This window comes from Dermacentor albipictus, chromosome 8 (assembly GCF_038994185.2).
Source record: "Dermacentor albipictus isolate Rhodes 1998 colony chromosome 8, USDA_Dalb.pri_finalv2, whole genome shotgun sequence".
Lineage (NCBI taxonomy): Eukaryota > Metazoa > Arthropoda > Arachnida > Ixodida > Ixodidae > Dermacentor > Dermacentor albipictus.
In genome coordinates, this window is record NC_091828.1 from 127,366,560 (window position 1) to 127,394,168 (window position 27,609).

The 27,609-nt window shown below is 44.4% G+C and overlaps 1 protein-coding gene across 4 annotated transcripts in view; it reads right to left on the minus strand.

The window, feature by feature from the left end:
* The window catches only part of LOC135921888 (uncharacterized), a 91,580-nt gene that overhangs the window by 45,517 nt on the left and 18,454 nt on the right, over positions 1 to 27,609 (minus strand). For 2 of the 4 annotated variants that reach the window (XM_070524432.1, XM_070524431.1), the window contains exons 8-12: positions 25,234 to 25,349; positions 22,574 to 22,712; positions 19,652 to 19,825; positions 16,753 to 16,878; positions 11,700 to 12,120 (exon numbers count right to left, since the gene is read on the minus strand). The exons of 1 other annotated variant lie outside the window; for it this stretch is intronic. In XM_070524432.1, coding sequence (XP_070380533.1) covers positions 11,917 to 12,120; positions 16,753 to 16,878; positions 19,652 to 19,825; positions 22,574 to 22,712; positions 25,234 to 25,349 — 759 coding nt within the window. In that variant the 3' untranslated portion in view covers positions 11,700 to 11,916. Of the gene's footprint in view, positions 1 to 11,699; positions 12,121 to 16,752; positions 16,879 to 19,651; positions 19,826 to 22,573; positions 22,713 to 25,233; positions 25,350 to 27,609 lie in introns of those variants that run through there. One more of the 4 variants, XM_070524433.1, reaches the window with a different exon arrangement.

Sequence of the window (27,609 nt, forward strand, 5' to 3'; positions counted from 1 at the left end):
GGTATAGTAAACATCAATGAGATAAGCAGAAACACTGGCCAATACTGTCACCACCATGACAATCTACATTTCTGGGAAAGCTCACGTTACTATGTGTTGTGGGCACAGCGACGAACAATTTACAATAAAGACAGCAAGAAAATATCCATCATGGAATTTCTTACTGTGAAACATTATTTGCTCCATCCTCGGAACTTTGCGGTATAGGTTCCTGTCTTGCCTCTTTTTTTATAAAAATAAAATGATGTGTGACCGTTGCTGAAATCGAACCTTAGGCGTCGAGTGCAGAGAATTCAAACGTTTAGAGTATTGGCGGGGAAAAAGCAGGGAAGAGATCAATAAGACCTGATCTCTCACAGGCGTAGGTAAATGCAAAAGACAAATATATAGACGTTTTAAACAAAAGGGAGCAAAGATTAAGGAGTCGTAGACGAAATGCTAGCTTGATAATCAGGTGTGAATTACCTGATTAGCACAAGCAGGCTAGATGACTACTTGTCACAGCCTCTTTTGAAGTGAATGCCAATAAATACTGATCATCATCATCATCATCATCATCATCATCATCATCATCATCACTTATCGTTGTGCTGAGCAGTTGTGCGTAACTTGTTAGGATGCATGGTTCTGGGCGGCGCGAATGGCAAACGTTGAACTAAAGCTGTCTCACGAGCTGTCTCACTGCAAATGTTATGAGCGAGAAAAAAATAAATTGGCTGCGCATAAATCATTTGTAGGTGATTGGCGACGTTAATGCGATTAGCGATCTTTTCTATGACGGGTGTGTAATTGGTTAGATGTTTTGTTATCATGCTTATTATTAATATTGCGACGATCATGATGATGGATGTAACGAGACGTAGTTGCAGTGCGTACAAAAGCAGAGTCTTTATGAAAGAGGCTTTACGTGCTACCTTTATTTGTATTGCACGCATACATGCCTAGTCGCACATACTCAGTGACCAAATTTGTCTACTAGGCCAGAAGGCAGCCAGCATCAAGTCGTCTGCTGGGGCGCACGCCCAGAGGGCCCTGTTGTCTGCTCAGCAAGGCAGCAACGTGCCTAGTGGTCCAAGCTAGCAGACGACTCGGGCTACTGTGTGTACCTGCAATGAGATTGCGGACGGACAAACAAACATGCCGCAGTGCGAATTTCCAATGAATGCTAATTCCATATACTTTCTTTCCATATTCAGCAGGCCAGTTTCGTTGTCAGCACGCAGTAGGAAGAAGGCGTTTACAACGAGCGAGGTAGTTACGGCAGATTACGGGCGGTCGCCGTTTGCACACGGTGACTTGCAGCTACTGTCGTCTGCCGAGTTTTTGCCAGTCGCGCACCCGGTATGTAGCGGTATGTAGTATGTCGCGCACCGTAAAGGTTTATTTAATTGCATTGGTTAATTGGACAAAGAAAGATGAAGAAGCACCAAATTCGTCAGGTTGGTGAGGCATCTTTGGAAAGCTCTATTTGGTTAATTTCTTGGTAGGAGTTCTTTACAATGAAAAATGAAAGAAATATTCAGTATTTCTTTTTTTTTTAATTTCGCACTGAAACCCTTGCGTAGGTACGGCATCTGAATATCGCGCATTTCAGAGTACTTATTATGTTGTACAGTCAAATCCTATTAATTTAAGTTCAGTTATTTCGACCTTTAACATAATTCGATTGCACAGGAAAGTGCCGACGAGGAGCCATACATTGGTACGGAAGGAAACAAAACAAGCAGGCTATTTAAATTTTTCTTTTTGCCCATTTTCCCCCAGAACCTAAGGAGCCAGGGTACTCGTTAGTATACCTTTACTTGGCAAAACTACGAAGACCACACTAAGGAAAACACGGGAAAGCGGGAAGTGGGAATTCAAAACGATGAGCAAAAAGAGAACGAGGTGAGAGCTCCTGCTCTCGTTGGCGTTGGCTCCGTCCCTCACCTTGTCCTCGTTTTGCTCAAAGCTTTGGAGTAGGTATCCGCCTCTTCGTTACCGGCTACCCCGACATGTCAGGGCAGCCCGTGGAAGGATATTGGGATTCCGACGGTGGCTAGAGCCGCTAACTTGGCAAGCAGCAGCACCCCTGTAAGTCTTGCCCGCTGTGGGTTGACGAGGGCCTCGAGCTAGGTGCGGCGTGTCACGTGATGCGTGCCAAGGCTACGGTGCAGCTACGGTCAAATGAACGCACAATTGCTGGCGATGGCGAAACTCCGCTCGACGCGGTTAGTAAAGCTTTCGCTTTTAAAAAAATTGCAACATGTTTCCGCACTCCAGGTCCGCTTGCAGTGGCTCACAATCTGGAAAGTACCAGTGCACTCGGACCAGTCCGAACGCAACTGTCCATCCAATGCGAAGACTCGATGCGAATAAAACACCTGCGGGCTTCGCTAAGTGCATCTTTCATTAGCCGAAAGTCATTTCCTAAATGCGTTACCGTTTTTGTAGCAAGCCGCTGTGAAGTGGCCCGCCTTACTGTGAAGAAAGCAGCTAGAGGTATATATATATATATATATATATATATATATATATATATATATATATATATATATATATATATATATATATATATAGGCTGAACGTAGTTTTACTTAAAGCGCTTGTGTCACGTATTTCTTATTGTGTGGATGCATGTGTTTGCGCTATTACAATTTTTAAGTCAAGTATGCACCAACTCGCCCAGAAAGAAGTGTTAATGAACGTTGTTCACGGTAAAAGGTTGCACTTCCATACGATAAGTACAGAAAGAAAAAAAAAAGAAAACTGTTCGCCTGTGGCTTTCCTCGGCCCTTGGTTCAAAGCGAAAACTAGGCGTGACGTCGAGCATAAAGAACATGCATAAAGCAGAGGCCTTGTTGAAATACATGTAAAACACAGAAATGCTATCATCGGAAAACCGTCAAATTGACTTCAACAAAATTTTCAGCAGCGAAGAGAGAAAGATAATGTTTGTCTAATGTAGAGATAGAGAAATAGAAGATAGCAAAGGCTTGTCTAATGTAGAAAGCACTCATTTGACAAAGGGCCTCAAATGTCTTGCAAGAAATAAAAATTTTCCGATCATAGGTACTCTGGGAATCGATGTTATGCGAAGCATTCCGCAGGTACCTGGTTATCTAATGTTCTTTGGAAATTCGCAAAGCAATACGAGGAGAACCAATGTGTTTGTGCAAATTGAGTAGTTGTATGCATAAAGTTTCCTACAATAATTACAAGAAGGAACGCTGGTGCTGCAAACGCTCAGCCACCATGGGAATGGTGGTTAGCACATGCATTTTTCCTATCTCCTTGCCCGTAGCTTCAGACGCTCACGTGGCTTTCTTTACTACACTCCATCTCACAAGTACTCCTGAAGGTACGAGGCGTGCACAGGCAATATCCTTGCGCAGCGAAATATAGTTCCGGGTGTAACTGGCTGATTATTGGCTGCACTAAAAAGGTTTATTTTGCCTCGCCACGTGATACGGTTCAGGGATGTGTGACATGTTAGGATCCTTGCGCATGCACGTCGTGTACCGCGAGTTACTGTGGATGTTACCGCCTCTAACCGTAATAGTCACCTTAACCGTGATCACCTAGCAAACTGCAATCCCCATACAGGGCGGATCACCCGCTTCGATACGAATTCGTGCTTGTTACTGGCTCTGCGCCCTGTCAGCAGGAAACAAGCTGCAAAATCCGTCACTGCTAATTCTCAGCTTAAGCTCATATGAAAGAATTAGATAAGCTTTGCCGTAAGTATTGATCTCAGCTGTTTGTTTTCACACTGCTGGACTACAGACATGGTGCCGAGCCTTAAACCTGGTTTGATTTCTAGTTAGCAGATGGCGCCACAGCATTAGCACTGGCGATGCACTGATGATGCGGAACTCTATAAAGCCTAGTTGTTCACTGCATCATTAATTTGCTACCTAGCATGATGCGCAATGAAAGTAGCAAGCAAACGCTAAGTAGACGCCTTGGAGACGCTGTGGTGCAGGTGAACATTTATAAGAGCATTCGCGCTTACTGCTTGCTAAGGAGGCTGCAAGGTAACTGCAGGAAAAGCATACAGGTGAAGAGAAGCGCCGCTGTCGCATTCATATTAAACGCAGTCAAGGTTACGGTGTCAAACATTTTCTGCGTTAATCCACCAACCATCGTGAAGCACGCAAAACCGCAGGATTTAATTTTTACTTTAGCTTTAACTCCAGCATCTTTTGGAGCGGAGCGCGTCTGTGACGGGTGCAGGACTATTCTTACAGTCCATTGTCTGATTAGCTACTGATCCAAAGAGTCGACAGCAAGCCACAATAACCATCTACGTCGCATTTTTGTGCTTTCTGGATCCCGAATTTCTCTTTTCCGATGACAGAAGCATCCCCCATGGCACAACCTTTACGATGCGTCGTTCTTTGACGAAATGAATGTCACAAAGTGTGTCACTAGCACCTTTTCTACTACCCTCCACGGCTCCAGTAGCCCTGTATTCCATGAAGGGCAACACGAACAAACCGAGAATCTGTAAGGCACAATCACTATAATTTAGAAGTGGGAGCTAGTTCAGAGCCACAGAAATGGGTGCATTCTTTAGTTTTTCACCTCAATTTGTAATACCGTTCTAATTCAGGTCCCAGAACGTAAATTACGAAAGTTACCAAGCTGAGAAACCGTATACAAAATGAATTCATGCGTCCTTCCAGTGTAATTACGTGCGACAGGTCTTCATATCAGTTCTGGCTTTGTTTGCATTTCAATTATTGCTAATTGTGCGTCTGGTTGATTAGGCGAATACACGCAGGTACACACAGAAGTCATTATTACCCATCATTAATTTATGTAGTCGGTGTTTTTCGCGCGCCTGAAGGTCTCGGCGCAGAATGCGATCCCCAATCACACGCCGTTCCATGCCTTTGAACCCGGAGTGCGGCGGTCCTTTCATCTTTCCGAAATCCCAAGTGTATTGGCATGTTTCACTCACCAATGGCTAGCAGCATATGTGTCAACACTGTCGCCTCGAAATGCGCGAGAAGCAGATGCTCGCAGAATATCCGTCCCAACGATCCATATGGCATCGCCGGTGCTCGATATACTGCTCAACAAGTGTGCGCTTAAAGGGAAGGTGAAGAGTCTCTCGAATTCAATAAGACGCTCATATACGGATGCGGGAACCTTATAAACCATGTAGGTAAAATTTGTGGGTTTTTTTTCAATTAGGAACGACGTAATCGTCGGTTGAAATTGCGCTGTAGCTCCGCCCACCTCTGAGTGAGCGAGCGGAGCGGAGACCGGAAACCGCGGTTTTGTGACGTCAACTCTGCTTCGTTCCTTCGCAGCGTCCGCGACCCTGCCTGACCGCGCTTGTTTCTGTGTGCGTGCCATCGTAATCTGCTTCGATCGACCCTGCATTCCTTTGTTGGTGCGTCTGCGTGTATGTAGAGTGGTAGTCAACGTGCGTGGTAGTCAACGTGAGTGGTAATCACCGTGAGTGGTAGTCAACGTGAGTGGTAGTCAACAGATGAAGGTCACTACACGTACTGCATGAACCGGGAAGCTTTTCACGCGTTTAAACAGTCTTTATAAATTGCCGACAGCTTTGAACAGCGCACAAATGCCGACGATCGCATCCCCGCTTATGTTCCACGAGGAGGCATGCAGGAACACAACACTACAGTTGTTTGACCGGACACGAGCTCACTAGATCGGCGAAAGATCGGCGAGATCACTAGATCGCGTTGCAAAAAACATACTCACCAAAGAGCACTTCCAACACGAGGAGATCCCAAGACTGCTTTCGTTCGCGTCGAAAGCACTGCTCGCACCAGCATCGTTTGCTTCTTCGAGAGGTCGGCTCTTCGCAATCGGCTCGTACATGTAGGGAGCAACGCCGAAGTCCTCAGAAAAACGCAGTCTCTCTAAATTTTCTATTACCGTCTCAGAAAAACAGCACCAAACTACCTGGCACCGCGCTTCATGTGTAGCGGCAGCGGTCGGCAGCGGCAGAGTTGACGTCACGAGGCGCACCGACCAATCACAGGCGGAAACGAGACGCGCGAGCTGGGCGTGTCCGCTGCTGAACTTTTCGTCGAAATAAAATATATTTGCGCTTTCTTTCGCTCAATTTCGATACGATATTCGAATTCGGAGGGTTGAAAACCATTATGTACAGATGTTCACTCATTTTTTCTGGAAAACCTTTCAGCTTCCCTTTAACGAGTGGGGTCCGGTGCACAAAGTGCTTTGCACGATTTCTCAGATCATCATCATCATCATCATCATCATCAGCCTGGTTCTCCAACCAGACTTCTCTACTTACTTCTCAACCGCTTACTTCTCCAACAACATACTTCTCCAACAACCGTGGTCATGTACTAATTGTGGCCATGCCGTCCCTATAAACTTCTTAATCTCATCCGCCCACCTAACTTTCTGCCGCCCCCTGCTACGCTTCCCTTCCCTTGGAATACAGTCCGTAACCCTTAATGACCATCGGTTATCTTCCCTCCTCATTACATGTCCTGCCCATGCCCATTTTTTTTCTTGATTTCAACTAAGATGTCATTACCTCGCGTTTGTTCCCTCACCCAATCTGCTCTTTTCTTATCCCTTAACGTTACACCCATCATTCTTCTTTCCATAGCTCGTTGCGTCGTCCTCAATTGCAGCAGAACCCTTTTCGTAAGCCTCCAGGTTTCTGCCCCATACGTTAGTACTGGTAACACACAGCTGATATACACTTTTCTCCTGAGGGATAGTGGCAGCCTGCTGTTCACGATTTGACAATGCTTGCCAAACACACCCATGCCCATTCTTATTCTTCTGGTTATTTTAGTCTCATGATTCGGATCCGTGGTCACTACCTGCCCTAAGTAGATGGATTCCCGTACCACTTCCAGTGCCTCGCTACCTATCGTAAACTGCTGTTCTCTTCCGAGACTGTTAAACATTACTTTAGTTTTCTGCAGATTAATTTTCAGACCCACCCTTCTGCTTTGCCTCTTCAGGTCAGTGAGCATGCATTGCAATTGGTCTCCTGAGTTACTAAGCAAGGCAATATCATCAGCGAATCGCAAGTTGCTAAGGTATTCTCCAACCACTTTTATCACCAATTCTTCCCACTCCAGGTCTCTGAATGCCTCTTGTAAACATGCTGTGAATAGCATTGGAGAGATCGTATCTCCTTGTCTGACGCCTTTCTTTATAGGGATTTTGTTGCTTTCTTTGTGGAGGACTACGGTGGCTGTGGAGCCGCTATAGATATCTTCCAGTATTTTTGTATATGGCTCATCTACACCCTGGTTCCGTAATGCCTCCATGACTGCTGAGGTTTCGACTGAACCAAACGCTTTTTCGTAATCAATGAAGGCTATATGCAAGGGTTCGTTATATTCCGCACATTTCTCTATCACATGATTGATAGTTTGAATATGGTCTATTGTTGAGTAGCCTTCACGGAATCCTGCCTGGTCCTTTACTTGACAGAAGTCTAAGGTATTCCTGATTATATTTGCGATTACCTTCATAAATACTTTGTGGGCAACGGACAGTAAGCTGATCGGTCTATAATTTCTCAAGTCGTTGGCGTCCCCTTTCTTATGGATTAGGATTTTGTTAGCGTTCGTCCAAGACCCCGGTACGTTCGAGGTGATGAGGCATTGTGTATATAGGGTGGCCAGTCTTTCTAGGACAGTGTTCCCACCATCCTTCCACAAATCTGCTGTTACCTGATCCTCCCCAGCTCCCTTCCCCCTTTGCATAGCTCCCAAGGCGTAAATATTGCGGCACGAGTGGTGCTGAATCATGGAGGTATCCGAAAAGCCCGTTTTGCATGGCAGAGGGCACCACTGGCGATCATTTGATCATTGTGCACGGGCTCGGCAGTGTGCTGTCTCTCAGGCGTCAATATAACTGTTCTCTGCCACGTCTAAAAATATTTTGTATTTGACTCGGTACAGCAAATGCAACGTCAACGAGCTGCTTAGGCAGTTTTTCACATGAAAGCTTGTTGAAGTAGTCCAAGGAAGGAGAAAGAGTAATAATAAAAATAACGCCTGTACAAACATTAAAACGACTTGCAAATGCAGCCACCAGCTAATTGTACACTGAAACGTGTCGTCATGCTGGGAGAACCATAAATCCTTGCAATCCTCTTGTCGAGTTGAATTGTCTGGCTACATCAGAAAACAGCCCTTCCACGTCGCGAGTAAAAATACGGGAGTTAACGGCTTGTGTAACATTTAACAAATGTTCGCAGACGCTGGCAACATCGAGTACTTTACCGGAAAGGCTTATGGCTCGTGACAAAAAAAAATTGCCCTGCAAATACTTACACAAACTCAAATTCCATGGTTACGAAATGCCATGAGTTAGCGCAAACTACCCAACTGACAGCTTGTGCGGTAATGCAAAGAACACGAAAGCTCGTATTAAACTAAGCTAAGCTGATAAATTGTTATTCAAGAACTCCGTAATGTGGATAGCATTCTTGGCATTGTCAGACCAGTTTTTGTTTCCGAATATCTGTCTAAGCAACAATATGGGCCGATCCCGAAGAGAATGCATGTCTTAAAACACCTTGGATAACTGAGCACTTGTGCCGCTGGGTATATACCGATCTTGATAATTATAGCCATAGCATATAAAATATATCCTCAACAATTACACACCCATGAAAGAATAGATTACTAATGATCTATACAAAGTGTGTAAAATGGACATACAATAATAAACGTCCATTCAGCGCATACAATTAATCGTTTTCAAAGTAAAAGAATGCTATTATATGATCAGATAGTCTTCTTAGACTAAGTTATGGCCAAACTTTTTCGATAAAATTCCGTTAAGAGGTTGGTTACTAGAAAAAAAGTGAAAACCAAACTTCAATATATTTCAATCCACGCCCAACCTTCAGCACCACTACGTAACAGTGACGTCATGGTCTTCAAAACAATGGTTTTGGCCGGCTGTCGTGACTTAGTATGAGTTCTCAAAACGCAAAATTGAGTTAAATTGGATTCTGGTGTTTCATGTGTCAGAACCATGGTCTGATTATGAAGTTCGTGAATGAAGTCTCAATAGATCTAATCAAAATTTCTGACGTCACGGCGAGATAGTGCGACAGCTTGAAGGCGGCGTCGCCAGTCATATTTTCTTTATCCGCCTTATCAATCTACCGCCAGTGTAGGGTAGCGAACCGGACGCTCGTCTGGTTCAGCTCACTGCCTTTTTTGTGCTTGCTTTTTCTCTGTCACGCGGAAAAGACGTTCTTTTTTTTTAACAGATTTCTGCAAGGGTAGTTAACTAATAACAATCAACTTCATTTTTTTTAACTTAGTATCATTTTAAGTACTACCTTATTCCCGACTGGTAGATCTTTCCTAGATTCGGCGCATAACTCGTTCCGGCAATCACTTCCGGCACGATTGTCCCCATGCAGGAAGCGTGAACGTCGCTTCTGTAGTTGATCAGTTCACAGGCGCCTTCTCTCCAACTAATAAGGGGCATAGAATTGCTCATACCCTACAGAAGGGATTTCTGCAGCTCGGGGCCAACGCTGATCGAATGCACATTCCGCCAGCTCAAGAAAGGCTTCTACAGTGCCTGTTGCAGCACATGCGAGACTAGGCTGGTAAACGGTGTATGCCTGTGCGTGCGAGGCCAGTGGTTCTCAGGTGAGCGCGGAAACCCTCTCTGCTATATTTCGTTACTTTTTTTTTCTCCTATTTCATTTTTTTCTTTTTTCTTGCTTTGGAAATTCTCAACTGCTTAATTAGTTTTCTAGCTATACGACCGTACCGAGCGCTGAGGGGTAATCTTTGTTTGGCATTAAGACTTTTCATCAAGAAATTTTTCTGTTTATGTTTGAGCTCTCTTCAGGGTGGTTTTTTGCTTCAAATACCAAGCCTGTTTGGTCAGCTAATCGCCTGGTCATGTGCGGTTCACAACCACGCTGTTAGAAATATTTGTAAATCTCCTTAGCATTTCTTTTTCCTCTGTGTTCCCGCGCCCCTCGACGCTGCCAGAGACAGGATAATGGCGCTCTCTCCCGAGCCAAATAAATAATTTCATCCTACCTCTCTATCGCAGGCACTTGTAGTTAGTTTTTGGGCATGTACGTTGCTCTCGGCTGGACTTCTACAACTTAAGTGGCCTCACCGCCTGTAGGGTCTTCCGGCTGAGCTATCTCGGATGCTCGGTTGCTATAGCCAGAAGTTCAATTCCACGGTTTTTTTGTTCCTCTTCTTTTAGAACATCGGCCTTCTAATCTGAAGGTCATAAGTTCGAACCCTCCTCTGGTACGCTACATGTCCAGGCTTGGAGTGCTACCTGATGCCGGCAAAATATGCCGAGATTGAGATTGAGGTTGTCCGAATGAGTCACCCGAGTGTAGTCACTACACGCGTCCTGAGCCTTTCACTTTATGCGGTCTCTGCTACAGGTAAACGCACCGACACAGCAGATGCGGAGCCGAGTTGTTGCTTTACTTTTGTTTTCCTGGCAAATGAAAGTCAGTTCTACTAAAGAGCTAATTCTCTCTGCTAGAGCTTTAGCCTTCTTAACTGCAGTGCTTTAGCTATGAACGAATTGCAGTTTAAAGCATAGTTGGTTACAGGATACGTTTCGGTGAAAAGCCACGTTGGTGGCGCAATCTTGTGGTGGAGAATGTAAGCATAAAGGGTAAGAGCTATTACAGCAGAACCTCGGTAAACAAAAATCGCTTAAAGTGAATAACTATCTCAAGTGCAAGATGCTTGAACCTCTAGTTATACACGACTGTGGTGATACATTCGCCAGTGAATCCTCCGTATCTTTGCTGGAGAGAGAGAAAGAGATGATGGGGTGCAGGGGTGGGGCATCCAGGGGTGGCGGGGGTTGGAAGACTGACCCCCCTGTTTCCGCGTTCTTCAGACAGCAGCCAGTCCTTGCTTTCTGGCGGCTTCTTCGGCCATCCGGACGACCAAGAGCCACTCTTCCGTAGGTCCAAGCCGAGCATCGAACTCTCTCACTGCCCAGCCGTAGTTATGAAGCGTTTAGTGTTAGTGCGGTGGGTGTTGGTGGGCGAGATATTGGGGCCTTCCCAGATAATGTTATAGAGGTCAGCGAAGTCCTCGCACGCTTTGCAGATTGGGGAGTACACATCGGGGTAAATGCAACTGTATAGCAGTGGGTTTAGGAAAGTTCGCGTGTGCAGGAGTCGCCAAGTGGTAGATTCAGATTTATTCAGTGTTTTATATGCTGGGGGGTAGCGAGTTTATATCTTCATTGTGAATTGTAAATGTCATGCTCTCGTGCTGTTGGTGATGACTGCGTATAAGTAGGTAACATTTCACCGCGAATAAGCACTATGGTTGCTAGGCAACGCTCATGCACGCCGTATCCTCTTGTCTGGCACAAAAGTGTCGTTTCATTGCATACGTACGTACCAACGAGCCCAGTCATTTTACTTTGCTCTGTGGAAAGTAACTGCAGCAGTGCCAATTTATTCTACTTCAGTTGCTTGGAGCAGTTTCGCCCCTGCTTATAAAGGGGTACTCAACTGAAAGCCTGTTTCAGAAATCAAAAATGCATGGATGCCAAACTTTGAATTGCAGGTACGCCTACGCACGCAACAGTGTTCACTCCAGTCTGCCCGATGCATCCGACAAGGAGAGAGGTATGTAATAAAAACCGTTTTAGGGCATTGCGACCGAACAAGCAGTCGAAACATGTTACCAGAGATGCTACTGCGCTTCATGGATCCGGCAACGCGTTAATTCGTATATGAGAATACCTTTTGGAGACGCTTAAACGCTCTGTATAAATCATAACTTGCGAAAAAGGCAAGTTAAGAACGATGCAGGCACACAGACAGCGCAGCAAGCGTTTGCCAATTTTTTTCCGATCGCTCCACAGAGAATCGACGAAGTTGGAGGGCGTCGGAAGTGCGCATCTCTCGGGCCTCCCACGCACCGGTCACGTGGCCAGGTTCACGCAGTCTGCCGTGTCCGCCGTGGTTCTGTACCTCGTCCTGAAGAAGTTCAGGATGTTGCGGACCAGGTGCAGTCTTGAGAACGGCCCGTCCTTTGAGCCGCACGTGTTGGAGAAGTCGGCGTAGTCGAGGTCGTAAACCGCGATCCCGAATTTCATGGATGTATCTTGCGCCTTCATTGTGCACAGCTGTCGAAGAGCGCGAAGACCAAGAGAAGTGTTAGTTTGAAGCTACGATAACACGGCCCAAAAATCAAGAAAAGAATTTGCGGTATATCTGACGCGCTGTCGCGTCGATAGCGAAACCCGTTATCGGGATGACAGCATTGGTTGACTACATAAATATAGTCGCTCCTACAAAGAAGCTTCATAGTTGCATTAGTCAATTATATTTTAGTGACTCGCTGCAAAAATTTACTACAGAAATGTTTAATTTACAGCAATTTTTGTAATTTATGACAGACACATGGCATGTAAACAACCGTTTTGCACGTGACAGCAGAAATACTTAGTAAATAAATGAAAGCGACTCTCCTTACTACGGCTTAAAAGATTGTGCTGTCCTCGGGGTCAAAAGAAAACGTCTATTTCACCAGTTTCAGTTTATTTGAGATTTCATTTACGCCGAACCTGCGTTCTAACTGCAACGGTAGTCAGATCGCGTGTATCGGAAAAAGAATACGGCGTGTCTTTTTATCGTAAACAATTTTTTTATTCACCCATGGCGTATTGCACAATTAAATTTCTTGAAATAGATTACTGTCAGAGACGGACATTACTCACATGATAAATAAAACTTAATATGTCACTAATTAAAAAGTTTTCCTGACTATCTTTAAACTAATTAGAGTGCATATTGTTGTCAATTAATTGTAGTGGTGACACCAAAAGACATATGCACTTAAAACAAATTATGAGGATGATGTCAGTTTCCAGACATGCGGTCCCAAAATTTGCGATGAAATGCACCACTGGTGTTCGACCAACTTTGAGTATCAAGTTATTATACGGCGCTATGAAAAAACAGTTAGTGGAAGGGAACTTCATTTTTACTGCAGGATTGACAGCACTTATCTCAATACTCATTCAGTGTTTAGGAAAATATTGCTGGAGCGTAATTCGGGCGTTAGTCCAGACTACCCTGTAAGTACGGCCTCCGAGATAAGGTGCCAGATCCCACCAAGACCCACGCGCTTGTCGTTGGGAGCTGCATGTGCCAACCTCAAAGCTAGAGCGCAAGTTTGGAGCTTGTTAGTAAGTGGTGTTTATCAGGACGTGTTTCCTGGCTCTGCAATCGCTTTTGATGCGTGCAGCCTCCAAAACCATAGCGTGCGAGATTGGTTCTTCACTAAAAGAAAGCGGTCGTGGATGCCAGATTTGGACACCCAGATGGGTATCCAAATCCAAATTTGGGCCATGTTTTGCGCCACACACAGACTATGCAGATAGTCTTAAGTGCATGTATTTCGGCAGGCCACAACAGGGAAATATACTGTACAACGAATGAGAAGGACGCTTCGAGAACTTGCTGTTACAGCAGCATAAGAGTTCAGAGCTCCGTCTTCAAGTCTGTTTACTTCCATCCTCTGCCAGGAAATGGCAAAGACGACCCGTCTCAGTTGGGACAGCGGTATGATTTACTACTTTTGTGAAAGAAAAAAATACCGCATAAATTGGTGATAATTATACATTTGCGATGAATACTAATATTTGAGAAGGAAGCATGCTCGTTCATCTTGACACGATATGATATAAGCGCAAAGAAACACGTCGACAAATGAAGCTAGCTTCTACCGTGTGTCCTCTCCTGTTTCTTTGCGTTCCATTTGACTAGCATGTGGTCGTAACGCACTCAGTGCAGCGGTTAAGTGGGCGACTTGTGCTCAATCCGCACGGCCTCCCGCACGCGTGCGGACGTGCGGGAATTGCACGTGCAGCGCACAGATGTACAACTTTCTTTGCACTGGCTCGGCATGAGCAGTGCAAACCTAAATTTGTGCGCCTCTGCGCGAAATGTGCAGTTTTCCCCACGTTTGCAAGCGCGCAGAGGGAGTGCAGGAAGCCGTGCGTATGGAGCGTGAGCAGTTCCCAATCAGAGCGGGTGCTATGGTAGTCGATAAAAACGATTCTGTCTAGTTCATTCTATTCAGATAGGAGCTCCCGAGCCTCAGCTTTCAAGAAGAAGCCTTCTATGTCGGCTTTAACTAAGAGTTCCCTTTATTGAGATGCTCGTGAAACGTGTAAATGCTCTCACTAAAATGCCCTAGAAGCGATTTCAACAAAATTCATTGCATTGAATGGAACACTTTCACTTTATCAGCTCTAGGACGCAGGATTTTTATTTAACAGAACTAGTTTAGCGCAACCAGGATGAGGACCAGGGAAAAATGCATGAACGCATAGACACCGTTGTGCCGTGCCATGTGTTCATCTGCGTTTCTTGCACTGCGCTTGTATTCGAAGTTGGCCCATCAAGAGTGCATTGCAACACAAGCCGATTTGGCTTCGGAAGAAGCTAGAGACGGCAGAGCTCATTATATATATATATATATATATATATATATATATATATATATGGTAACGGATAAATTGGTTTTCTCGGCAGCGGCTGTACTGAACTTGGTGAGGTTTGTTGTGTCTCAAAAAAAGATTGTGACTCTGGGAAGATTTTTTATTTAGACTGCTGAACTCACGAAAGATATTCTTCGAAGTTGTAAAATTAAGAAACGCTCAACACTCAAGTTCACAACCATAACTAAGCGATGAAGAAGGATATCATCATTATTAAGCCAGCACTTAACAATATATCTAAAGCGAGCAAACCGATGCATTGGACACTGCTCTGAAATACATCAATCAATTGTGACTGGGACTTCAGCACAGCCTATCATAACAAATTAAGATAATATGTAAATTCCCGTGTTCAATTTGTCTGTTTGGTAGGCTTCAACGATGCGGTTTCCTGAACCGAGCAGTTATTTCAGATATCGATATCGCACAAACAAATTGCACGATGTGTGTTTTTGGTGTAGAAGCACTTATTCTTGAAGCTCGCGCTTCAACTTTTCCTAAGTTTATCAACGTTCTGGAACTTTTTGTTAAAAATTACAGACTATACCGTAATTCTGCTTCTTGCAGTTACCATAATTTAGGTTTACCTGTGGAATGCAGCAAATTTTTCATATCCCTCAAGGAGTTGTCTCATAACAGCCTTGTTGCGTTTACAGCATTTCAGACTTATGGTATTTCCCTCTCGGTCCGACTTCTGTGTACTTGTTACCATACACAGTGCTATATTTGAAATGAATAAACAAACGTGCATTTGAATAGGTAAATCAAAATTGGCGTTGACGTAAACCTTCCTTCTAAGCCTACGAGGTTTCTAGAAACAACATCAAAGAAGTAAGAAAACTCGGAGTACAATCTTTACAAATCCATAACCCAGCACCAAAAACTTAGGTTCAATCTCAATGAAAAATTCACTGATAAATCGTCTCCACTAGCATGGCGCTATTTGACCATGTCTATCACTTGCGCCACTAAAATACATGCCATTATCAAAAACTGATAAAATGTTCAGTTGCATCTGTTAGATCATCTCAAGTGGACAAATTTTCTATATAATTTTATAAGGTTACTTGAGATAATTGCTCTGTTTAGAGAGGTATTACAAAAGCGTAACATGCAAATTGGTGGCATATTTCAGAGCTTCGCATAAAAAATCAATTTTTATCGCTTCACGTATCTCAACAAGGGCAGTTTATAGAATTCAATATTGTTATTAACCGCCGAGTTATTTGAATGCTTAAGTATAGCTTTAATCATGCAATATTGAAACTCCTTCCTTAAAAGTTGATGGCGAACATCAAAAAGGTACTTACAGTCTGTATATTTTGACTTTTTTTTAAGTGCAGCAAGCAATCAAATTTGGTGCAGTGGGAAATATGAATTATTTCTCCATTTCCACCCATTAAAATAGGTACTGGCAGGGTAAAGCTATCGCTTAAGAGGAAGCTTTAGCTCGAGTGCTCCTATTTAAATACATGTAAAAGGACAATTCATTTTTCTCAGCAACCACTGCACCAAATCTGATGATATTTATTGCATTTAAAAGAAAAACTTAAAATCTAGTGACTCTTGTTTCTAATTTTCGATTAATGTCTAATTTTTCATAAAAGAATGGCAAAAATTCTAAATTTTCAAACAGCGAAAAAATAATTTTTATAACTCTATAACTCAACAACAATAATGATAATAATATTCTGTGAGTTGCAACTGGTAGTACAACTAAAGTAGACAAAATTTATGTGTTACACATGAATCTCAAAAATTGTAGTAATATGGAAATACAGCTTCTGCATAACCCTTGTAAACAACGTAACAATTCACGTAAGATATAAAATGACGTACCAAATTTGTCCGCTTCGAATGGTCTAATGAATGCTGTTTACAGAACCGCGATATCTGCTCTTGATGCAGAGCTATGAATTTGTAAACATCATGCTTCTATTTTTTTTTAAACTTACGAATCTTTGAAAATCTTTTTAACAACATTCAGGACGTTAATCGAAATTCCGCTTCCAACAGTCACCAGAACTTAACTTTCTCTCTCAAATGCAACACATTTCATTGAAATCAGTCCAGGGGTTATTTCAGAAATATGTTTTGGCGTTTTACGTGCATTTGAATAGGCCGCGTCGGAGTTGGGCCCGAGCTAAAGCTTCCTATCAGTGCCACACGCTCACAGAGCGTTCAGCTCCTGTTGATATCTCTATATCTGTATTTCGCCAGTGAATTTAGCCGTTGTGCGGTGGATCGCACCTTCTTGCAGAGTCCCACTCGGTCGTCGTAAGAGAAGACTTCAGGCTTCACGGCGTGGAGAATTCGAGTCGCGTCCACCTGAGAATCGTAGATTGGCGCCGTTTTGAACCCTGGATTCTTGCACACCTGTCACGTGAGGAGCGCGAAAAAAAAAATAACGCCGCTAAAACGCAATGGCTTAAGCCACGAACATTTGCATAGGAGCAACTTAGAGACCACAATATATGAAAATGATCTCACTAAGGTCTCCAATACCTAAGGATCTGTTCGGACAATATAGCCAGCGGTTTAGTCAAAAGCCCAGTGTGAATCGTCAAAAGATATCTCCGACGATGTTCTGAAATACGGCAGCAGCATTTCTGTCACACGGCTGTTGTCTTTTCGCGACGACGGACGGAATTTTCGGCGCCCACGGCTGAAGCATGCAGGTTGTAGTGGCTGAGTCACCCACAGCGGGCAGCCCAGTAGCTTTCGCGTTGCGCTGCAAAAGCTCCTGGTTGCCGGTTCGATCCAGACCAGGGCAGCGGCATTCAGGCGAGGCAACAATGCAAAAAAGTTAGCATACTTGTATTTAGCTTCATGCTAAAGTATCTCGCGTGCTCAGAGTTGTTTCGGACTCCCCCGCTACGGCTTCCCTCGTAATGAAATCGCGTTTCTGGCACGAAAAAAAAAACAATTTTTTTGCATTGACTGAGCTTGGGCTGTTTTGGTTATGCGTCACATGCTCGCCACACCTTTCCTGAATTTCTCTTATCTGTTTCGCTCACAAAGTATAATCGACTGTCACAAAATGCATTGCTTAGATGGTATTATTCCAAGGCACTGTGTACTAAGATGTAAAAACTTCAATCTGCTCATTTGATCCTCTGTGCATTTTCTACAGTGAGACCTCGTAATTACATTAATGAACTTTACACTTAGTTGCGTTTCTTCATAGGATCGAATCACCGTCCAAACTACGCGTGGTATCTTAAGGAGCGCTAAAGGGTAATGCTGCATCAGTTTATATCAACAAATAATTATTGGAAACGCTGATTTCGTTGATTTTCAGGTAATAAGTTGTTGTTAGAAGAGAAAATGACGGTCAGAGTTTTATTGTTTTTTTTTATTATTTTAATTTCGCACCGAAACACCGGGGCTGGTAGTTTGGTGCGATGTCACGGATTGCTACGTATTTTTTGCATTTCCTCTGTTACGGTTCAGTTAAATGCAGTTGAAGTTGGCTACGTTCAGTTTATGGCTGTTTTAGAATGCGCTATATTATATTTTTACCAATAAAAGTTTAACTAGGCCTGAGCATACGGCGTCCTAATATGACGTCACGGCGGTCTAGTGCTAAAACTTCCAAGAGTGCGTCGCCAACCATCTTTGGTTTTTAATCGTTTTCGGGCTTAACGAGCGTCTTCTCGCAGCAAGAGGGGCTTTGTTGGTATTGCAGAAGGATCACTTACAAACACAGCTGAAACTGCTTCTCTTTAATGTCACTTTAATTATAGGCTGCAGGCCTGTTCGAGGAAGGATGAACTATTTATTCGTCACTGCTGATAGAACGCAGCACATCGGACAGATCATCAGACAGGGTATGTAGTGCGCACGGAGAAGTGGTCTCGTGTGGCCGTGCTACACGCGACCGTGGGCATGGTGTGTTCGGCATTGGGTATTGTGTGTTCGCAGTACACATTGCTCTCTTCGTTCCTTGCCACTACTGGACAGGGCTAGCGTACTCCCAAAGTGTACACAAGAACAGGGTAGTGTATACACTAGTCAAATTGCACACATATGGGCACTCTTTGAAGGGAAGGCGTACTTGAGGATGGCGTGGTATTGAGCTTGTTGGTAAAACAAGCTTTAAAGCTTGAATAACAGCGCGAGGACAGCAGAAGGGACAGAAGAGAGAACAGGGCGCTCTGTTCTCTCCTCTGTCTCCTCTGCTGTCCTTGCGCTTTTATTCAAACATTCAAGCAGGCGTACTTGTTCCTCATTTTGATAAACTTTAGTTGTTGAAATACTTTGGCGACTTCACGTGCGCCATTTTGTCGTCTTATGCACAGCTTGCACCTTCCTGTTAGAGATAAGCGGATCGAGATAAAGCGCAGCTTTTCACCGTGCCGGCTGGGCAACGATGTGTGGCGTTCTCTGCGACGCCAGTGCATATCCCTTTCTGTTACGTGTCTGTGCTTGGTCTCGGTGCAGAGTGCACGCTTCCTTTAGCCTGCATGTGCCGTAACTGCTCGAACATAATAAGCGCATTTTTTTTTTCAGGATGAATTTGCTAAGGAGGGCATGCACGTTAGATTAGTGACCATTAGCGACGTTAAGTGCTAGTGAGAAGTTCTCGTCACTGGCATTAAAAAAATTTTGTATTGAAGCACAACCAGCACGTTGCAGCACTCCTACAAGCCATGATCGCTTCGTGCCCATGCCGCGAATTCGCCATGCTAGGTGCATATAGTGCATATATTCTATAGGCGCCATATTTAGGCTATATCAGTCTGCAACACATTTAACAAGTGTGGTAGCTCAAATGTCGCAGGTGACACAAAATATGAGATCATGTGTACGGTTGATACTGACAGGAATAAGAAGTGTTCCGGCAGGGACACAGAGCGGTGCCCATTTTTTGTAGCTCGGCTACAATTATTCTTTGTGTAAACCTAAAAGGTATTACTCTCGCTTACAGTTAAACGCAGCCGAGTGAATGATCGAGGACGTAGCATTCATAATTTTTTCACGTATGAACACCGTGTCATGTTTTGCGATCGAGGACAACGCACTTTCTTTTTCATTTCTGGACGTGAAAATAGGGCTCACGGTGTAATCCCGTAATTGCGTCAATTCTGTGGTGCAGCGAGTCTTAACGAGGCTAGTGGCGGTGACGATTATGCTCGATCTGGCTCACCTCGGCGTAGGTGGCGAACGAATCGGCGGTTTCGTTGGTCAGGCACGGCGTGAAGAAGTCGTACATATTTGGCACCGTGGACACCGTCAAACGACCCTTCAAGGTCACTGATAACGCGAACTTCAGCGCCAAACCTGGCACCGACAACTTCTTGAAGCTCTCGAACCCCGCTGTCTGCGCCGAACAACGCAAAGGCAGGCGGTGAACCCGAGGAACGGACAATCGTTAGAAATGCTCAGAAAGCTCTTTCACCAAAGTTTTAATAGAACTGTTGCAGCATAGCTGCGTTCTTCTCAAGCACCCCAACCGGCACTGGTCGTTCATGATATTTGCGTTCATATGACCTCAAGGGTTCCCCCCCCCCCTCTTTTTTTGTTAGAATGTTCTCGCAGTATTATTAGCATTTTTCTCTATATAAGCTTTTGCAATTGACACGCATCGTTCGTCCAGTGAAATCCCTGAGCGATTCTTGCGTGCTTGCCCACAGCTTCAAATGAGTAATTTCCAACTTGTAGATGCTTATCCACTTCAAGGTCAGTGCCCGAACACACTTTTTGTTTAGCTCATCATAACACGTGATTTTACTGCGACTGCCTAAGTCATTAAAGGAGTAATGACGTGGTATTTCCATGACGTCAGGCTTCTGCTCACGAACCAGGGGACTCTTCATTACCGGGAGTGCGATTGTGAGCCTGTTTTATAGGACTGCAAGGTGGTCGCCAGGCTCCCCCAACGAGGTGACAAGATAAATTATTGAGGCGGTAGAAATTAAACACCTGGGAATGGAATGCGTAAGTTCTCATTCAATAGGGCTAACAAAACAAAAGGAGCTAGATTATGTATCGAAAGGTCCGCGGCAATAAATTACCATTTCTTCGCCTGTGCGTGTCACGTACCGTTCGTACAATCGACTTTTTTTTTTCAAAGTTCTTTCTTGTGTTCTGTCATTTTGGGACCAACCGAAGTTCTTGTACATCGTCTGTGAATAAATTTCACTGTGATCGCTAATGAAATTTCAGCAGAAAGCTTGCGCTTGTGTCGGTGGTGTCTCTTTTCGACATCCCCTAGTTTGTGCCCAAGAACCTGCCTTCCTGGAATGCTACAAACTCGTCCACGTACACCAGAACCTTTCTCACGTGGTATTTGGAACTCTTCTTACTTTCAGCCTTAAACGAAGTTTCGGCAACTTGAAACCTCAGAAAAAAAATACTTGCAAGCCTCAGGCTGACCTTCCTAGTTTAATACAATTGCTTTTCTACTCCAAGCTTTGGTTTTGTTTCCTAGGAGGTGACTGTCATAACGTCATGACACAGAGCGTGGTCAGGTGGGTGCAGGGCATCGCGATGTTTTGGGCTCTGGCTCACTCTGTCGTCTATTATGTCGCTACTTGTTGTGAAGCCATATGTACCAACAAAACAAAGTGATCGTTTCCGCTGACCGAGGTTCCTAACAGCGGTGCACAAATCAGAGGCTTCGTCGTAATCGCCGTTGTTAACTAGCGAGACGTCGCTGATTATCTTTTGAGTACCTTAAGAGGGCACGTTGCAATTGCAGAATTCATGTCAATCAGTAGTCAAAGCATGACGTCTTGCTGGAGGCCCTCTGCCATGCATAATTTGCGATGAAACAGTACTCAAAATCTGTACTGAATTTCATTGCTGTTTCAGTTTAGATGTTTCCGCACTGCGCAACAAAACGCAGCAAACAAGAGTTGACTGAAACGGTCATCATTTTCACGGCACATTTGGAGTCGGTATTTCTCCAAACTGCTGCTAAAAATAAACGTTAGAGCACAAGGGTATGCATTAACTACTGGTTTAGTGCGCGCCACTAAACAAAAGATTAGGAGAAACGCCCCGTTTCAGACCCCACACATGGAAGCCTTGTTGACAATGTAATCTCAGGTTTTTTTTCTCTCTCTCTCTCTTTATTTCCTTAGCTTTGGTACCCGTCTTCATCTTGTTATATTTCTTTCCGACCAGACAATATTCATGAGACTCAGTTTCAAGAATATTCTTTTACTTTGGGATTTTTGCGTAACGCATTTCGTTAAACTCCATTTTATGGCTTCAAGTTTCCAATTATTCACTGTTGTCCTGCAATCTACCAGTCTGCCAGCTTTCTGAAGTGACGCATTCTTTCTCCCATTCCACTCTCTGCCGTAAACGGCTGCTGTTTGGCCGAGTAAAATGAGCCAATATAGGAGACAGTGCAATCAAAGGAGGCAACTTGGTGGGCTGGTTATGATACCTGCACTGAAACCCTTTGCAAGGGTTTCAATGCTGTTAGTAACACCACCAGATCCGTGTTGCACTTTTTAAATATGATTAGGCTCGGCGACCGCCTTTAGTTACGTGGGGACCGCTGTTATGAGCGCGCGCGCATCACTTGCTATTCCTTCCTCTCTTGTTTCTATTCCCCCTAACCCCTCTGTACGGTAGAAGACCAGTTGCTTCCTGCCTATTCACCCTTCCTTTACCTTTTCGCTCTCGTAACGCGGATCGATACTGGAGGCAGTTTGGGAACACAGCACCCTGCGCGCGCCATGTCATCTAGCCTTAGAGTTTAGGAACTTCGTGTTAATCTGATATACCCCACAAGTGGAACTTAGTGTTACACGTCGTCCAGCTTACGTTGGCCGATCAGTGCTGCGACTCAAACCGATTCAAAAGCTATTGTATCCATAAGAAAGTAGTTGAACTCTTGAAGGTTAGATGTACGTGATAAGGTCTTGCAAATGTAAATGACTGAAAAAAAAGCTATGTGTTCGCAGCAGCATGTCATATTGGGACTATCTGGAAGCCATCGCTTGACAGAATAATCCTCCGGGGGCTTCTGACCATTTCTTTTGTCTATGTACAATGCTATCTTTGTTAGATGCTCTTCAACGATTTCCTCTGGTGTAAGATGCTTGACACTCACCATGTCGTGCTGGTAGCTGTCTTCGGCGCCCGGAGGTCTCTGGAATAGCGTCGGTGGCACGATGCGACAGCTTTTTAACGAGTTGTCTCCTCGCGTGTAGTGTCCAAAACCGATGAACAGGTCAGGCTTAAACAGGGTCCTGCGCACGGGGGGCAGAGACCAACTTTACTTAAGCCTTTCCAGCCTATAGTGGCGATTTCATTACATCATTACAACTTTACATCTCGAGTATTTGGTGAGTGCTTCGCATTTCTCGACGACATCGACAACGCGCGCATCGAATAAAAGAAAATAGTTTGTTAGGTTCCGTTAGGTTGAGTTACAAAACTATGGAGGTGTTCAATGTAGCCCAACCAGTATATGGGCGACGGAGACGAAGAGTAACAACACGAATAAATTGATCAGCTGCAAATAGAAATGTATTCAAGTGCAAAAAAACAATGCGATTGCCACCTTCATGTGTACATGTAAACTGCATCGCCGGTTCCACGAAATATTAAAGGGTGGAGTATATATTGACACGTATACTTATCTTTATCGGGCAACCACGTTTCGCAGCCTAACAAATGTAATCGCACAGCGTGGGACGCGCCTGTATGTATCCGAAGTTTCTGGAACGTTATCGATGCTTCTGTCCACTGTCTGTTGTCGCCGAACGTTATGTTATCTGATTTCATCACCTGACGCGACGCGGGTCCGAACGATTAGTCTGGAACATTCGACGACTGCTCTATAAAAGCCGACGCGCTTGACCCGCTGATCAGATTTCCGACGATCGCCGACTGTGTTCCCCGCTTTCGTTGTGCTTTAAGTGTAGCCTGTTTTGTGGGCACAGGTTCGCCCAATAAAAGCTAGTTTTGTATTTCACAGTACTGCTACTGTGTTCTTTAACGTCACTACCACGTGACAATATATTGCTCTGAAGGTGCCGCAGATCTCAACGTATTCACCATCCAAGAAGTGGAGTTTCTGTGACCAACGGCCACGGAACACCGCTTGCCCTAGCGACTGAGAGCTATCGCATTCGTGCGGCACAAAGATGCAAAAATGGGATTTAGCAAACCCCAACGGCCACAAGTAGTAGTTGGGACACATGAAGTAGTTTCAGTACAAAGCATCGCAAATCAAACATGAACTGCACCTTACAAACTCACACTACTTGAATAGCATTCGCAGACTTGCCTGCTAAGGAATGGAACGCCAAATAATATAGTAGCCTTCGTGCATTGAAATGGCTTATGAAACCTACTGTATACCTTGAAAACCGTAGACGAAAATGGAGGCGCGTGTATTCCCTTGGGTAACATGTGGACGACGCATATTGGCTATTTTACCAGCCCATCTACGTCACTACAAAAAAAAGCTTGCTAAATAGTCGCTACGAGTCCAAAAAAGCAACGTTGATGGGACCCAAATACCTCCTAAATTTCCCCTACTTCTTTCGTTAAGTTACCAACACCCACCGTGCTTGTCAAGCAGCGGTGCCGCCAAATGATAGCGTGAGGCGACAGACAGGAAGAACGGTTGTGACGGCATGTAATACTAGGCGCACGTGTGCAATGCATGGGTCTCGGCGTACTGCGCAACCGAATTAAGAGGAAGCTTTAGCTCGGGCCCAACTCCAACGCGGCCAATTCAAATACATGTAAAACGCAAAAAACACTTTCTTGAGATAACCCCTGGACTGCTTTTGATGAAATTTGTTCCATTTGACAGAGAAAGGCAAATTCTAGTGACTCTTGGAAGCGTTATGTCGATGTAAAGCCTAAATATTGTGAGAAATATTTTCAGAAATTCGATATTTCGAAAAATATAGAATCACGAAGTTTATAAATAAATAGCTCTTCATCAAGAAGAGATATCGCGATTCTGTAAGCGGAATCCAAATTCAAAGCGAACAAATTTGACATGTCAATCTTTATATCACGTGAATTTGTTACGTTGTGTACAAGGGTGCTGCAAAACAAGTATTTCCATATTACTGCTTCTTTTTGGATTCATGTGTAACATATCAATTTTGGCTGCTTTAGATGAACTATTAGATGCCACATAATTGTGATATCATATATCATTGCTAAGTTACGAAGTTGTAAACTTTATAGTTTTGTTTTCTCAAGATGTCCGATGTTTGCCAATCTTTAACAAATATTTACCACCTAAATCAGAAATTGGAAATTAACAGTCACCAGATTTTAGGTTTTTCTTTTAAATGCAACAGACCGCGTCCAATTTGGTGCAATGGTTGCCGAGAAAACCGAACTAACCATTTACATTTATTTAGATAGGATAAGCCTCGCTATAGCCTCGTCTTAGATGCTTGAGGATTACACAACGTGAAATGACGGAGAAGTTAAACGCCAGAATGCATGAAGAATTTGCAATTTCTTTCGTTTTTTTCTCGTTAGATTGCTGTTATCACCGTGTCTTTTTTTTTGCAGGCCAAGATTGAATTCTCAGTGAACTTACTAAGTCAAGATAGGGGCCGAGAGGTGAAAAGAGACCGTTAGATTAGAGCTCCACAAACAGGGGTAACGTACCTCAGACAGGCTGGCCGATGTATCGATAGTCAGGAAGATAGGCCCACCTACCTAAACATAAGCCAGCCTATCCGAGGTTTATTGTTACTGTTTATAGGATTTTTTATCCTACAGTTAACTTACGTGAAATTTCTGATGTAGAGGTTAGCCCAGGCGTCATCCGGAATACTTGCTGCGAAAACTGTGAAGACCTTGTTGCCTCCAAGAATTCTTTCCGCAGAAAAACGGTCACGCAGGAGCTGCAATGAAATCGAATTGTTCTCACGCAATTGCACTTAGCATCATAAGGTCAACAACCTCAAGGGCTCTTCACAGTGAGCAGCCCGTGTACCCACGCGCACACAGGCTACGTGTATTTATACACGTGTACGGGTTGCACGTGCTATATTGCACTTCATGCTCTTCCTATATCGTATATGCATCAACTTGGCTTCGGTAATAATACTTTTTTTTCCTCTGAATGTTTCGAGTTTGAAAGAACCCTTAACAATGAACAATGACTTAATGTGACGTCATTGGTGCTATTTAAATATTTCAAGCACAGAACCATGTTTCTTCAGAGAAATATGCGAACTGGAGAGCTAGGTGCTCAGGATGGTTTCCACAGGATTTAGTAAAGCAATTTAAGGCGCAGGCTCCTCTCCCAAGCGTATGACTCCTGAAGGAAGCCGAACGCCAGACCGGCGAACACTTGTTCCCATTTGAACCAATGCGTGCCCGTTGGCGGTGGGAGTCGAACCCACAACCTCCCGCAGCCTAAGCGGGCCCTCCACAACTACGCCATGTCGGAATAGCCCAGTTAATCAGCTGGTTGATCTTCGCTCAAATTTCGCACACGTGGGTTCTGCCTTTGGTCAACAACACTTCTGCGGGCATTTCATATCTGTTTTATTCAGAACGAAGCCGATGTGTGCGTGGTCTACTGTGACGCCGTTGAAAACAGAGCCTTCACCAAAGGTATGGTGGTTCCATCTGTCATATCAATGTTTAGACTCACCTTTCACAGTATGGACTCTGAAATCAGATGGAGCGTGTTGTCTACCCCAATTTTGGAAGCCATATTCTCAATTATAACGGCGCAAAATCGCATTTTTAAAGCGAAGCTTCTTTTGCCTTTTCCTTCGACTTTTCCACTGGCACTGCTTCTGCTGCTGCTCCTGTTGCTGTCAGGTACACCGTGTGTGAGGGTGGTTGTCAGCGTTTGTTTGCACTGCAGGAGCATGTCAGAGACTCCTCTGAGATCTGTTATAGACCGTTTCTTAGCGTCGCCACAATGCCCTCTGGAGCTCCCGGTAATCGCCAAAATACCTTCCAGGCTGGTGTAATCATGCAATAGCACTCCGCAAAAGCACTGCAGAATCAGCAGCGCTTACCTTTGTACTCATTCGCAACAGTCCAGAAGCGATGTAGACTGAATGATAAAGAGGTGTGGGGCGGACGTAGAGAATGGACAGAACTGACATAGCCACGAAACGGGCTAATAGCAGCAATGCCATTCTTCGCTCGTGTCAGCTCGCATACATGAGGGGAGCGCGAAACAGGGGAAAGGGGGAGTCAGAGAACGTGCCGCATTTGAGGTACGTTCACTAAGGAAAACGCTACCTCTAGACACGGCAAAGTTGCGGATAAACTGGATAAATGTAAAACCAGGTTACGGTGCGATGAAATACTGCACCTTCCTGCTATTTCTGAAAAATAAATACAGCGCAGCTTTGTTTGGCGGGCAACTAAGGCTGGGCGTGGGGAGCCAAAGGCGCATTAAACCACCGTCGCGTCAAGACAACACTACGCGAGCGGCCGCTCCCCAAATGAACACTTCTGGGCCTGCTGCAGTAGCTTGGTGGACATGGCATTGCTCGAGATGCCGCTCCTTACGGCTTGCTTCGTGATCCGATTGTAGTTTTGGCACGTGGCGTCCCACAACTCAAATAACATTTAACGTTTCTGCTGCAATGCGATATGCCGTGAGACGCAATCACAATACTAACTTTCTCGGAAGCTGTGAACTATGGCGCACAACAACGCCTCGAGCAAACACTTTCTGCTGCGCGTTCTGTGTTCTACGCACACAAATAGCAGCAGTGCGCGAAACGTAACGTTTGACGTCAACTTCATCACCACTCTCGAATGGCAGTAAACCATGAAGGACCTAAACATTGGCCGTCAACATCACCGCCAATTATCCTCAGTCAATGCAAACTGTAAAGGAAACTTCCCTTACATGGATACCCGCAAAGCATTGAATCCGCATCATTTTTTTTATTTAGTGGCCTCGCTGCATACGACGTTCGCATGGTCTCTGTTTTGAACAAAACATGCAAGTAATGCTAATAAAAGTGATAAACTGAACCCACGGCCAAATACGACCTCTGCATAAAACATAAGCCGAGACCAACCAGTGGTTTACCTGGAGCTCCTATTTCTGCGTCACTCAGTATAATGAAGCCAAAAATATTGAAAAGTATAAGGAATCGCGAAGAAAAAGAAAGACGTCGAATA